We start from the raw sequence: 14,123 nt of genomic DNA, 5'->3' as shown, positions 1-14,123 counted from the left end.
AGAAGTTCCTGTGGCCTGTGGAGAGGCCCATGGTGAAGCAGGCTGTCCCCCTGCAGCCCATGGAGTACCATGGCAGAGCAGATTTCCATGCTGCAGTCCATGTGTGGAGCAGCCCATGGTGGAGCAGGTGGAGCAGGCCTGAAGGAGTCTGCAGCCCATGGACAGCCCCTGCAGCAGCAGCCTCCTGGATGGAAGTGATGCCTATGGTGAGAAGCCCATGCAGGAACAGGTGATCTGGTGGGAGCTGCTGCCCGTGGGTAACCCATAGCCAGCTCCTGGAAGACTGCGCCCCATGGTGTGGACTTATATTGGAGCAGTTCTTGAAGAGCTGCTCCTTGTGGGAAGCCCATGCAGGATTAGTTTAGGAAGGACTGCATCCTGTGGAAGGGACCCCATGCTGGAGCAAGGGCAGAGAGTGACCGTGAAGGAGCGGTGGAGGCAAAGCATTAGGGACAAATTGCAGCCTCCATTCCAGCCCCCAGCTGGAATCTGCTCTGCACTACAGGTGCAGACTAATCAAGGTGAGGTTTGACATTGTTTCAGTGCCTTCTCCCTATTGTGGAGGAGAGCATTTTCCAGACCTTTGCATCCTTCTTTTGTGAGCCAGCTGTTACATACACTGTCTGCCTTATTATGTACCATGTCACTGCGATGTTCTTTGGTTTTTTTTTTTTTTTTTTCCACACCATTTGAATACACATGATATATGAGAAACTCTCTTCCAAACAGCTACATGTTAGTCAGAAACTGGCAGTGATAGCAATAAAAATTAGGGCAGATCTAAAACAGAACAGGAAACTAGTCCTGAACGAGCACTTGCACAGCACCAGCATGGACACAGCTAAGAGGAGAGGAAAATGATACAGCCCAGCTAGTTGTAACCTGCTTTGCTCTGAAGAAAAGACAAGCTTCTCTAAAAAAATCCTTTAAACAAGAACTGTGTCAAAACCTCAGTTAAAAAAGCCAGATTTATTCAGGTTCTTAGAAAGAGATCTTGTGTGTTGTGATTTGGAGAACTGAAGATATGAAATAGAGCTGGTTGGAGATTTTTTTTGTTCAGAGTTTTCAATAGGTTGGGGGACATTTTAATATTTTTAAAAAATTGAAATATTTCCACATCTCTAGGAAATTCAACAGGTTCCTTTCAAGAAAGAAAAAAATTCAATATCATTAATGTGAGAATTGATTATTTTGATTTGTGTTTGTGTATTTCAATGAGTTTTTTTCTTTTCTTTTAAATATCTATTTTGTAAGTCAGAAGTAACTCTGATAAATCTGTATTGATTTGGAATACTTTTTGTTCATAACATCATTTAAATTTCAGTTTATGAAAGTGCATGTTTGTATGCGTCTTGATTCCATTTATGAAATAAAGTGGAATTGAAATGGCAGAATTCATTTGAAAAGGGAATTCTGATGCTTGTTCAGCTCTAGTATGCAATCTTCTGACTGCTTTGCTAAATCAAACAGCTGGTAAGTCCCACTTACATCTGTTGTCTGTGAGCCTAGAAGTAAATGTACAAGTAACTCCTCCTGTGAGGATTTGTTATAGTGCCTAGAATGAGTTTGGTTTTTTTTGTATTTATATAAATACATAATGCAAAACTACCATTTATATATTAAGCATACAACATAAACAAAACAGAAAAAGTGAAAAACATTATCTCTTTTTTCTCCTAAAAATTATTTTTATATGTTCCTTACTGTTGTCCAAGTGGTTGGCCTTGATAATTTTTTCTGAGTAGTCAGATATACTTGAACATTCAATCTAGAAAAGAAAAAAGAAAAGCAAGAGAAAAGGTAATTGTGTTACAGACATCAGATATATGAATAGAATCAAAATCTACTGAAGGCAGCAGAGCCTGTACAGAGTGTGCAACTACTGATAAAGAGTAAATCAAATCTGTGTGTGCAGTATCATGATCAATTATACCTTAATATTTAAACAAAAGCTTGTGTATGAGTTAAATTGACTCACATAGAAAGGATTGTTTTTAAAACTTGAAATGTGGAAAAAAGAGTTCATAACTACAAGATTATATAACTTATAAATAACATTGTTTAATTTATTCCCAGTACCTCACAATATTATCCCCCCTTCAAAATCTGCTGAATCAATTAGCATGGTCGTCTATTTCCTCATATATTTGAAAACAAAATACATTCAAACTTTGTGAATAATGTTAAAAAAACAAACCATGACAATAATGGTCTGTTTCAAAAAGAACTTATTTCAACCATGAAAATCTGTATTTGTCAATGCATGCTATCAAAAAAGAAGTCAGAAATTTTACACAGAAGAAAATATGGATATTATTGTATTTACAAAACCATCCAGATCTACGTCTTTTCTTATGACCAATTCTGTGCTTTTAGTAGGAAAGGAATTACAAAGTACCTCCTAGTTAAAGATTTGCCCTTAAATTTGAGCTCTAGCAAAGAGCCCATGTTTGCAAAGACTTTTGATATCTTAGAGAAATGTTGCATTCCTTGAATCTCACTTTTTTTTTTTTTTTGGGGGGGGGGGGCTCTTTTGGGTCAAAATTGCTGATAGTTGCCTAATCAATTCCTAATTTAGCTCTTTCAAATTTGACCTTAAACTATTAATAACACTTTGTATAATCTTTGTCTATCATTTCCCCATGGCAATGTCAAATAGAATTCTGTTATCTCATGGAAGTGTTTTTTATGTCCAAGGATTTTCAGTTATCCTCTAAAAGTCAAACTGTGCTTGACCTCTTTGCTGGCGCTCATGAACGGCATGACAGCAAATGGAAGGACACACAAATCCTCTATTCCTTTTATATAGCCCAGGAAACAGATAGTCATAATATCAATCCTTGTCCCCATGGGAACATGATCATTATTTTTGCTTAGTTTGCTTGCGGATGTAAACCACTCCTTAAGTTGTCTGACTCAATAGCCTGAACATAAACTAAAGTTGGCATATAGAAGGGACCATCAGAGGGCCAGTCCAGGAAGAAGTCTGTCAGGAAGAAAAGAAACCCCTTTGGGAGAACTCTGTCCTTTCCCTACATCCAGCTTCTTCTTCCCGTACAGTAAACTGTATGTTAAATGAAGAATGTAGCCACCTCCTCCAGCTGCTCCAGGCCAAGACCACTCCCGCCCTGCTGTCTGGGCGCCTAGAGACTCTGCCCAGACTGAGGCATGTGGCTCCTGCTTTCTCCTTGCAGGTTCAACCTGAGCACATATCCCAGTAGCAAAGCTGAGTACATATCCCAGAGACACACAGCCATGTAGATAGAGACAGGTCATGGACATGACTTGTCTCACAGGCTGCCCCTGCCAAGTGCTGCCTTCAATGACACTTACACACAGTACTCACATAAAGCACAGACAGCTAAGTCCCCTTCCTTCTCTTCGGCTGTTAGAATAGAATTTCATTACTGCAGGCACACACACAAGGCCACACTACTCACTAGTTAGTCCAGCTTAAAGTTTGGTAGTGAATACACACAAAGCCCACATATACCAGGTCTGGGCAAGATACAAGCTTTCAACCCCCTGCTCAGCAGCAGGCTTCAGGCACAAGGGCTGTGACCACTATTCCACCTGCCGTTGTGGAGCCCTGCACTCACTTTGCTCATGTTCCAGCAGTTGGTCTTGGGAACAGTCAATGCTCCTGCTCCAAGGGTTGGGAGTAAAAGACCCCCACTTGCTCCTGTAGCTGATGCTAGGACCCCGCTTGCTGTAGTAGCAGACACCACATGCTGAGGGCACCTACACCCCTGGCCAGACTCCAGTAGCTGGCACTAACTTCCACTCACCCCCACACAGGTCTCACCAGGAAATGGTACTGAGGCCCCTGCACTTGGTCCGGCAGCTGGCACCACTGCCAGGGGTGCCTGTTCCCCCAGTCTGACTACAGTAGCAGGCACCAGTCATCACTAACACAGACACAAAGGTCTTGCCTGTAGCTGGCACATAGTTCTTGCAGCAAACATACACACAGGAGAGACGGTGGCAATATTCAGAGAGAGAGTTAAGAAAAGATTTAATGAGAAAATATAAGAAGGACAGGCTGCAGTGATCAGGTGCAGGGCTGACGCAAACAAATATACTGACGAATTCCGTTTTACCTATGACTTGTCCTTACATACCCTTTTCTACCTATCCCCCTTCTTTGTCCCTTTGGCCCCACCTTCCTCTGCACACCTCAAGTGGTTTGCAAAGCTCTGCAGCTTCCCACTCCGCTCCCAGTCTGGCCCCTTCCTGGTTCCTGCTTTTATCAGTTGCAAAATGTAGGTTGAACTTCCTGGAAGTGGTGCCTGGACATTGATAGCTCATCAGCTAGTGTGATGGGGAGCTTTGTTTATTGTCATTATCTCAATTTTGCTTTGTCAGGTCTGTGACTCAGCAATTTTCGTTATTGTTCCCCCTTCTTTTTCTTATTATTATCCTGCTTTAGAGGTCCTTGGTCCAAAACCTTGCTTGCATCAACATTCCCACGTTTGGTCTCTTTCCTCATCAATCAGTACTACTGACCAGGTTTGTTTCTGGTTGTTGTCTCCCGACTTATAAATCCTCAAACAGATAACCCTGATGGAATAAATATTCTCACATGCCCTCATCAATTAGTGTGACTGAACAGACTTTGCTCCCACCACTGCTTCCCTTTCTTATTAACCATAATTGCATCAGAAAAGGGCCTTGACCAGATCCCTTGAAGGAACACTCTCCTTCTACATACCCTTACACTGTATAGACTAAAAGCTTTGTCCGTACCTACTGCCACTATAACATACTCACTTTTCCTATCTGTGTTCACATCTGTCCATTGACCATTCTTTTGGCTTTTTTTTGGGATGATTCTTAAATAACACGTGGGCATGTATTGGTTTAGGGTTGGCTTCCCAAACTTTCAAGAGAAAAGGTTGCAAAGGAATCAAAAATTCTATTTCATCAGTGGTTGCAAGACTCAGAAAATTAGCATAATTGCCAAAGAAGCAAAATCATCCCGCCGCCCCACCCCAAAAAAAGGTCAAAAAACAAGGCTCAAATGCTCCAGGAAGGCAGATACATTTCAGAAAATAAACTTGCTTTAGGATGGTCAAAGATGTTAATCTGTATTTTGACTTGGGCTTTATACTGTGGTACTTTTTTTTTTTTTTTTTAAGGAACTCAGAACAAGAACATACTTAATTCTGTAGGTGAAAAAATAGGAAAATAGCTCAGCTTTTTCAGCTTTTTCCCCGGTTCTCTTTCAACTCAATGATCTGCTTAAGTCTGTCAAATTTTACAGAGCATTTGGATTTTATGAATGCTGTGTGTTCCAATAAAACATCTGTTTCTACAACTGTGTCTAGTTCATTGTGCGTATATTCACTCCTACTTTCAGTTTATTTTTCAGACATTAGTATAATGCTGTGACTATCTCCTCCTACTGAATCTTCTTCTGATACAGTTACCACATTGCCAGATTTCTTTTTCCCCTGGGTTGTGTCCTCACCACCACCTTTTTATCTAAATCAGTTAACGTCCACTGTGTACCTTGGTTTCATGTATCAGTTTAACTCCTTATTACCAATACCGTATTGTTTGTCTGAAAGTAACATAGAATTTGGATAGTTCTACTGCAGTGACTGGTCTGAATTTTGTATGACTAAATGCAGAAGATGAGCTAGGGTTTCAAGGGATAATTGAACTTATTTTTTCATCCATCGCTTCCCATTCCCAACCATGAACAGACATGCCAATCATATCTCTACATGTCCTACAACAGCTCCCCAGTTAGATGAACATCATTGTAGGTTCTGCTTTTATCACAGAATCATAGAATCATTCACATTGGAAAAGACCTCTAGGATCATCTAGTCCAACCTTTAACTTAGTACTAAAGGTCACGCACCACGAAACCATGCTACTAAGTTCTAAATCTACACGTTTCTTGAAGACCTTCAGGGATGGTGACTTAACCACTTCCCTGGGCAGGGTGGCATGGGTGATACTGTTGTGGGTGTCTGTTACAGGCCACCAGACCAGGATGAGGAAGTTGACGAGGCCTTCTACAGGCCGCTGATAGCAGCCTCGCAATCACAGGCCCTGGTTATTGTGGGAGATTTTAACTGCCCTGATATTTGCTGCAAGGCCTACTCAGCCAGCCATTCAGAGTCCAGGAGGTTCCTCCAGTGCACTGATGATAATTTCCTGATGCAAATGGTGGATGAGCCAACTATGAGAGAAGTGTTGCTGTATCTTATTCTCACCACCACCTCCTCCTCCTCCACCACCACCCCCTCCTCTACCACCTCCTCCTCCTCCACCACCTCCTCCTCCTCCTCCACCACTTCCTCTTCCTCCACCACCTCCTTCTCCTCCACAATTCTCCTTCTGTCACCAGCATTGCACACCTGTGTCTGCTATGTTCTCACCTCTGCAGCTGAACAGCAGATACCCTCACTCCTTTCAGAGCATACAGGGAGCTTTATAAAGACCTAAAGGCATAACATTGTACTGAAAAGACCTCTATGTAACAAAAACAAACAAACAAACAAACAAGCAAACAAAAACCCACAACCCACAAAGTCAGTGAGATTGCAAGGACAATGAGTACAAGAAGGACATCGAAGCCCTGGAGTGTGTCCAGAGAAGGGCTATGAAGCTGGTGAAGGGCCTTGAACACAAGTCCTGTGAGGAGTGGCTGAGAGAACTGGAGTTGTTTAGTCTGGAGAAGGAGAGGCTCAGCGGAGGCCTGGTTGCTCTCTCCAATGACCTGAAAGGAAGGTGTGGGGAGCTGGGGGTCGGTCTCTTCTCCCAGGTAACTAGTGAAAGGATTAGAGGGAATGGTCTCACGTTGCATCTGGGGAGGTTTAGGTTAGAAATTAGGAGACATTTCTTCTCAGAAGGAGTAGTCAGGCACTGGAACGGCTTGCCCAGAGAGCTGGTGGAGTCAATATTCCTGGGGGAGTTCAAGGAAAGGTTGGGCCTGGCACTTAACGGACGCGGTTTAGTGGGTGACATTGGTAATAGGGTGACAGTTATACCAGATGAACTTGGAGGTCTCTTCCAACCTTAGTGATTCTATGATTCCTCCACCTCCTCTACCGCCACCTCCTCCTCCTCCTCCACCATCTTCTCCTCCTCCACCACCACATCCTCCTCCACCACCACCTCCTCCACCACCATCTTCTCCTCCACCTCTACCTCCTTCACCACCACCATCACCTCGTCCTCCTCCACCATCACCACCACTGCTGCCACAGCTGCCACCACCACTGCCACCACTACCACCACCACCACCACCACTGCCGCCGCCACTGCCAACACCACCACCACCACCACCACCTTCTCCTCTGCCACCGCCTCTGCCACCAGCAGCAGCACCATCTGCCATCTCCCCTCTGCAACACTCTGTCCCACTGCCCCCCTTTGGCCCTTATATAGGTAGGAGAAGCCATACCCACTATTGATGACAAGCCAGTTGCAAAACAGCTAACAATCGCTAGCCAGTCAATCAGGGGACAGGCAACGCATCACAGAGGGTCAGGAAGATGCTAGAACCAGCCAGCTGCTGCCTTACAGGGCCACAGTGCCATGGTCCTGCTGGCTGACAAATGGAACTAGAACTATGTGAGTTGGTTGTAGCTGGGTTTTGCACCAGTGGGGCAGCGCAATAGCAGTGGTGAAGACCAGGAGACCTCCCACCCCCTTAGTGAAATCGATGTGCCCATCTCTCTCCCTTAAGTGCCTGTACACCAATGCACGTAGCTTGGGGAATAAGCAGGAGGAATTAGAAATCCATGTTCAGTCAGGAAATTATGATCTACTGGCAATTACAGAGACATGGTGGGACAGCTCACATGACTGGAATGTGGTCATGGTTGGGTATGTCCTTCTCAGGAAAGACAGACCGGGAAGGTGAGGTGGCGGAATAGCTTTTTGCGTGAAAGAGCAACTACATTGTAATGAGTACTGTCCAGGAGTGGATGAGGAGCGAGTTGAGAGTCTGTGGGTGAGAATTAAGGGACAGCCTGGCATGGGGGATACTGTTGTAGGTGTCTATTACAGGCCACCAGATCAGGATGAGGAAGTTGATGAGGCCTTCTACAGACAGCTGACAACAGCCTCGCGAACACAGGCACTGGTTATTGTGGGGGATTATAACTACCCTGACATTTGCTGGAAGGCCTACTCAGCCAGCCATCCACAGCCCAGGAGGTTCCCTCAGTGTATTGATGATAACTTCCTGATGCAAATGGTGGAAGTGCCAACTAGGAGAGGAGCGCTGATGGATCTTGTCTTCGCTAACAAGGAGGGACTGGTTGAAGTGCTGAAGGTTGAGGGCAGCCTTGGTTGCAGCAACCATGAGATGGTGAAGTTTAGTATCTCATGTGGCAGGAACAGAGTACCAAGCAGAATTGCAACCCTGGACTTCAGTAGGTCTGACTTTGGCCTTTTCACGCATTTGCTAGGGGAAATCCCATGGGACAAGGTACTTGAAGGAAAAGGAGCCCAAGATAGCTGGTTAGCGTTCAAGGATTGCTTCTTCCGAGCTCAAGAACAGGGCATCCCAACAGGTAGGAAGTCAGAAAAGAGAGCCAGGAGACCTGCATGGTTAAACAGGGAACTGCTGGGCAAACTCAAGTGGAAGAGGGGAGTTTACAGATCATGGAAGGAGGGGCTGGCTACTTGGGAGGAATATAAGACTTGTCAGAGGATGTAGGGAGGCAACTAGGAAAGCTAAGGACTCCTTAGAATTAAACCTTGCAAGAGGGGTCAAGGACAACATAAAGGGCTTTTTCAAATACACTGCAGATAAAACTGACATTAGAGGCAATGTAGGCCCACTGATGAATGAGGTGGGTGCCCTGGTGACAGAAGATACAGGGAAGGCAGAGTTATTGAATGCCTTCTTTGTCTCTGTCTATACTGCTGGAGGCTTTCCTGAGGAGCCCTGTACCCCTGAGGCCCCAGAGAAAGTCAGGATAAAGGAGGAGTTTGCCTCAGTTGATGAGGAATGGGTTAAGGACCAATTAAGTAATAGGGACATCCACAAATCCATGGATCCTGATGAGATGCACCCACGGGTGCTGAGGGAGCTGCCGGAAGTCATTGCGAGGCCACTCTCCGTCACCTTTGGTAAGTTGTGGGGAAAAGGAGAGGTGCCTGAAGAATGGAGGAAAGCAAATATCAATCTGGTCTTCAAAAAGGGCAAGAAGGAAAACCCAGGTAACTATAAACCGGTCAGCCTCACCTCCATCCCTGGAAAGGTAATGGAACAACTTATCCTTGGCATTGTCTCTAGTCATATCAAAGATAAAAGGGTCATTAGGGGCAGTCAACATGGCTTCACCAAGGGGATGTCGTGCTTGACCAACGTATAGCCTTTTATGAGGATATAACCACGTGGATAGATGATGGTAAAGCAGTAGATATGGTATATCTTGATTTCAGTAAAGCCTTTGACACCATCTCCCACAGCATCCTCACAGCTAATCTGAGGAAGTGTGGTCTGGATGATCGGGTAGTGATGTGGACTGTGAACTGGCTGAAGGAAAGAAACCAGAGCATTGTGGTCAATGGGATGGAGTCTAGTTGGAGGCCTGTATCTAGCGGAGTCCCTCAAGGGTCAGTACTGGGACCAGTACTATTCAATATATTCATGAACAACTTGGATGAGGGAATAGAGTGCGCTGTCAGCAAGTTTGCAGATGGCACAAAACTGGGAGGAGTGGCTGACGCCAGAAGGCTGTGCTGCCATCCAGTGAGACCTAGACAGGCTGGAGAGTTGGGCGGGGAGATATTTAATGAAATATAATGAGGGCAATTCTAGAGTCTTGCATCTGGGCAAGAACAACTCCAGGTACCAGTATAAACTGGGGACTGCCCTGCTGGAGAGCACTGAAGGGGAAAGGGACCTGGGAGTCCTGCATGAGCCAGTACTGTGCCCTTGTGGCCAAGAAGGCCAATGGCATCCTGGGATGTATTAGAAGGAGTGTGGTTAGTAGGTCGAGAGTTCTCCTCCCCCTCTACTCTGCCCTGGTGAGACCACATCTGGAAAATTTTGTCAAGTTCTGGGCCCCTCAGATCAAGAAGGACAGGGAACTGCTTGAGAGAGTCCAGCGCAGAGCCATGAGGATGATTAACGGAGTGGAGCATCTCCCTTACGAGGAAAGGCTGAGGGAGCTGGGTCTCTTTAGCTTGGAGGAGAGGAGACTGAGGGGTGACCTCAGTAATGTTTACAAATATGTAAAGGGTGAGTGTCAGGAGGATGGAGCCAGGCTCTTCTTGGTGACATCCAATGATAGGACAAGGGGCAATGGGTGGAAGCTGGAACATAGGAGGTTCTGCTTCAATATGAGAAAAAATTTTTTTACAGTGAGGGTGACAGAACATGGGAACAGATTGCCCGTGCGGGTTGTAGAGTCTCCTTCTCTGGAGACTTTCAAAACCCACCTGGATGTGTTCCTGTGTGATGTGATTTAGGTGTTCCTGCTCTGGCAGGGGGTTTGGACTAGATGATATTTCAAGGTCCCTTCCAATCCCTAACATTTTGTGATTCTGTGGGCTGCCTGTTCCAATGCTGCACAACCCTTTCAGTAAAGAATTTTCTCCTAATAGTCAGCCTAAACCTCCCCTGTTGCTACTTGAAGCCATTTTCCCTCGTCTTATCACTTGGTGCTTGGGAGAAGAGCCTGATCCCCACCTTGCTACAAGCTCCTTTAAGGTAATTGTAAAGTACAACAAGGTCTCCCCTGAGCCTTCAAGCTAAACAACCCCAGCTCTCCCAGAAACTCCTCTTAAGACTTGTTTTTGAGACCCTTCACCAGCTTCGTTGCTATTGTCTTCCCATGATGGGTATGGGAAGGCATGAAGAAAAGAATAACTGAGGGGACTGGTTCTGTTTAGTTTGTAGAAGACAAAGCCTAAGAGGAAATCCAATAGCTGTCTTAAACTATCCAGAAAGGGATTGCAGAGAAAAAAAAAAGTGAATCTCTTTTCAGAATTGCACAGTAACAGAACAAAAGACTGTAGTCATGGCCTGCGCCAAGGGAAATTTCCGCTGATTGTAGCATTGAAATTGGTGCTTAGAGAGAATTTACTCTCCATCATTGGAGGTTCTCAAAACTGAGCTGCACAAGGACTTGAGCAACCTGATATAGTTTTAAACTTAACTGCTTTGAGCATGAGTTTGGATTAGAGGCTTCCAGAGGTCTTCCAGACTAAATCTTTCTGAGTCAGTGATTCTATACTTTGCACCTCCTGGAGACCCTGAGATGATTCTAGCAGTTGGCTGAGTGTCATTGACTAAGTTCCAACAGTGAATGAGAACAGGTAAGAAGAACTAGGCAGGACAATGGATGAATTTGAACCTTAAGAAGGAAAAGAGTGAGAAAAGGACTGATTTCAGTGTCATGGTAGCCAGAAAACCAACACTGCATTTGTCAACAGTTCCCCTAACATGCTATTTGAAAAACTAACTGTAGAGAAGAAACTGAAACATCTCAGCTCTGTGTAATAACTCCTGTCAAATGTTTGCTTTTTAATAAGAACAATCACAGTTTCCACTGGGACTCTTTGCTAAAAGGATCATAGAGTTAATTTTGAATTTGAATGTGATTGCCGCTTCCTTATCTCTGAAATGTCTGTTTTTCCAGCACAAATACAACTCTGCAGCCTGATAGGTGACAGGGTTTATGGTGAGGTAGCTCATGTGACAAGAATGCTGAAACTCTTAGGCTGTCGCAGAGAAGTTTCCCACCTAAATGAATTCCTTGAATGCTAAGTTTTCCTGTGTTTCTAGCTTCAGTGTTGAACGGTCCACGGATGAGCTGACACTCGTGTACCACTGAGCTTTATAAATGCCTGAGGTAGAGCCTGAACTGTAAAGAAATCCAAAGCAAACAATGACAGTAACAACAAACTCATGGAAAAGTATTTACTTTTCTTTTACTGGGTGAATTCTCTACCAGTGAGTTGACTCACTCTAGAATTAGAGGAGGGAGGAAGACCATATGGCCAGGGATCTGGGAGACAGCCAGGAGGAAATGTGGATATGTATCAGAACACCAAAGACCCTCCCCTCTCCTCCAGACCCCCTTTTCCACCAAAAAGCAGGCAGTATGTCTTGATTTGGAAAGGGTGCCCTACTGCAGATCATAGAAAACTTCAGACCTCCACTGAAGGCACTGTAACTCAAGTCATACAAAAGCTTGGAGGGACGAATTTCAAACCAAGACAAGTAAGAAACGTAAATCAATGTAAATCTATTTTCCTTGTTTTCTTCTCAGGCAAAATATGCAAACAAACCCAAAACATGATGGGAAGTCTTCTTACCCCATATACTTTCTTGGCTCCTGCCTTTGCAGCAAACATGGAGAGGATTCCTGTGCCACTTCCAACATCAAGGACAATCTTATCTTTAAAAACATGTTTATTGTGATACATTGAGTTTCTATAGGTTAATGTACGTACTTCATCCTTTAACATTTCCTGTGGTGAAAAAAAAAACAAACAAAAAACACCAAACAACAAAACATTGTCGTATTATTTGAAGTGCTTATATGTATTCAACATTGCTGTTGAATTTATTTCCTTCTTGTAATTCAAGCATTATTAACAACCTGAAGAGTTTTTCAAGTACTTTGGGATGCACACATCAAAGCAACTGTAAAAGGCAAGCTACTTAGAAGTGAATTGTTAAGAATAAGCATGATGCCCTTCATACAATTTTATTTCTCTAAATATTACTTCACTGTTACAAATAGACAAATGGCAATCAGAACTTAATCTGACCACAGCACTGCTCTGGGCGTAGACAGAAGCCATGCAGAAATGCAAACTTTCCTTCTTTCTCCTAAATCATGAACAACCTAGAGCCTCAGCCTATAGACTTTCTGAGGTTCCTCTTTGAACACAAGAGAAATAATTCCTTAAAGCATTTTAAAAAGGCAATCTTGTCAGCCTTGCAGAAAGAGATGTAGTTAGTCCACAGCTGAGCTTGGAAATCATGTGCTCTATTTGGCAATCTCCTTCGGTTCTTTTGTTCACTCATTCATAGGACCAATTTTGAGAAGATATTTATGTATAACCTAGACCACTATTTCACTATTTTAAGGTGTCATTGTTAGGAGCTGATTTTTACTTCATTGATTGCAGCAGTACATGAATTTCATTCAATTGACAACTTGCTCTCAACTGTGTATATATTAATCAAACTATATCAATCAAAACCACTCAAATTTCTCCTCCCTTCAGTACATTTAGGGACTGACTAGGTCTTCTCCAAGGTACAAGAGCCTGAACCCGGCTCTTGTACCTTGGAGAAGACCTAGTCAGTCTTTCTCCCATCCTTGATGTTGCAAAGTCTGCCAGCCTCCTCTAGCAGCTCCTTTACTTGTTGATGCAGATCAGTGCAGACCAGAGCAGACCTCCTGCAGGCAAAGAGGCCATTTCCCACCTCTCAAGCCTCAGCAAGAGGCACTCCCTGCACTCCATGAAACCTACAGAGCTGTATCGTTCCATCAGGAACTCAATCTGAGTTGAGGTCTCCAATGTATCTTTTAGTAGTTCTCTTTAGTCTCCTTCCCACACAACTGTTCCTCTGTCTTCTTCCATATCTGAATATCATATTTTTGAATATCTGAATGGTACACTGACAAGGTGCAATTGGCAGACAGAAACCTGTTTATATAAAAGCTCCAGAAACAATTACTAGACTAGTGGAAATAGTTCATTATGTGGTTTGTGAAAAGTGCCACTGATTTCACATTGTTGGCCTTTTTGCTGCCATGTCTTTAAAATCCCATACTCTTGGGTCATGCAAATGTAAGATGTTATTAGTATCTTTAGAGTGGGTCCACAGACAACTTTTTCTAGTAAATATGGTCCCCTGTGTATAGTGAATTCTTTCCAGGAATGGATTTCCTGGATGATATTGAGCTATATGTTCCCATTAGTGCAGCTTGTACATTCAAGTAACATGCCAGGAGTCAAAAAACTACTTGGCTTCCTTTGTCAGTTGAGTAACTTTTCTGTTAGCATGTGCTCAGATATGCAAGAGAACAAAAGACTAACTTAACAACGAGGTAGTTTCCATGTGTGATTGGGTTAGTTTGCAGTCCTCACCAATGCACTAAACTGTACTCAGATGAAGATCACCA

General features: G+C 43.8%; 1 protein-coding gene across 1 annotated transcript in view; it reads right to left on the bottom strand.

Annotated features, from left to right (window-relative positions):
• The window catches only part of PRMT8 (protein arginine methyltransferase 8), a 78,832-nt gene that overhangs the window by 24,156 nt on the left and 40,553 nt on the right, over nucleotides 1-14,123 (bottom strand). The window contains exons 3-4 of the mRNA XM_035545672.1: nucleotides 12,298-12,453; nucleotides 1,705-1,768 (exon numbers count right to left, since the gene is read on the bottom strand). Of these exons, the coding sequence (XP_035401565.1) occupies nucleotides 1,705-1,768; nucleotides 12,298-12,453 (220 nt within the window). The remainder of the gene's footprint in view (nucleotides 1-1,704; nucleotides 1,769-12,297; nucleotides 12,454-14,123) is intronic.

The sequence above is a fragment of the Cygnus atratus genome, chromosome 1 (genome assembly GCF_013377495.2).
Source record: "Cygnus atratus isolate AKBS03 ecotype Queensland, Australia chromosome 1, CAtr_DNAZoo_HiC_assembly, whole genome shotgun sequence".
NCBI lineage: Eukaryota > Metazoa > Chordata > Aves > Anseriformes > Anatidae > Cygnus > Cygnus atratus.
The sequence above is the reverse complement of the archived record's forward strand: the minus strand, read 5'-3'. Positions and strand labels throughout refer to the sequence as shown.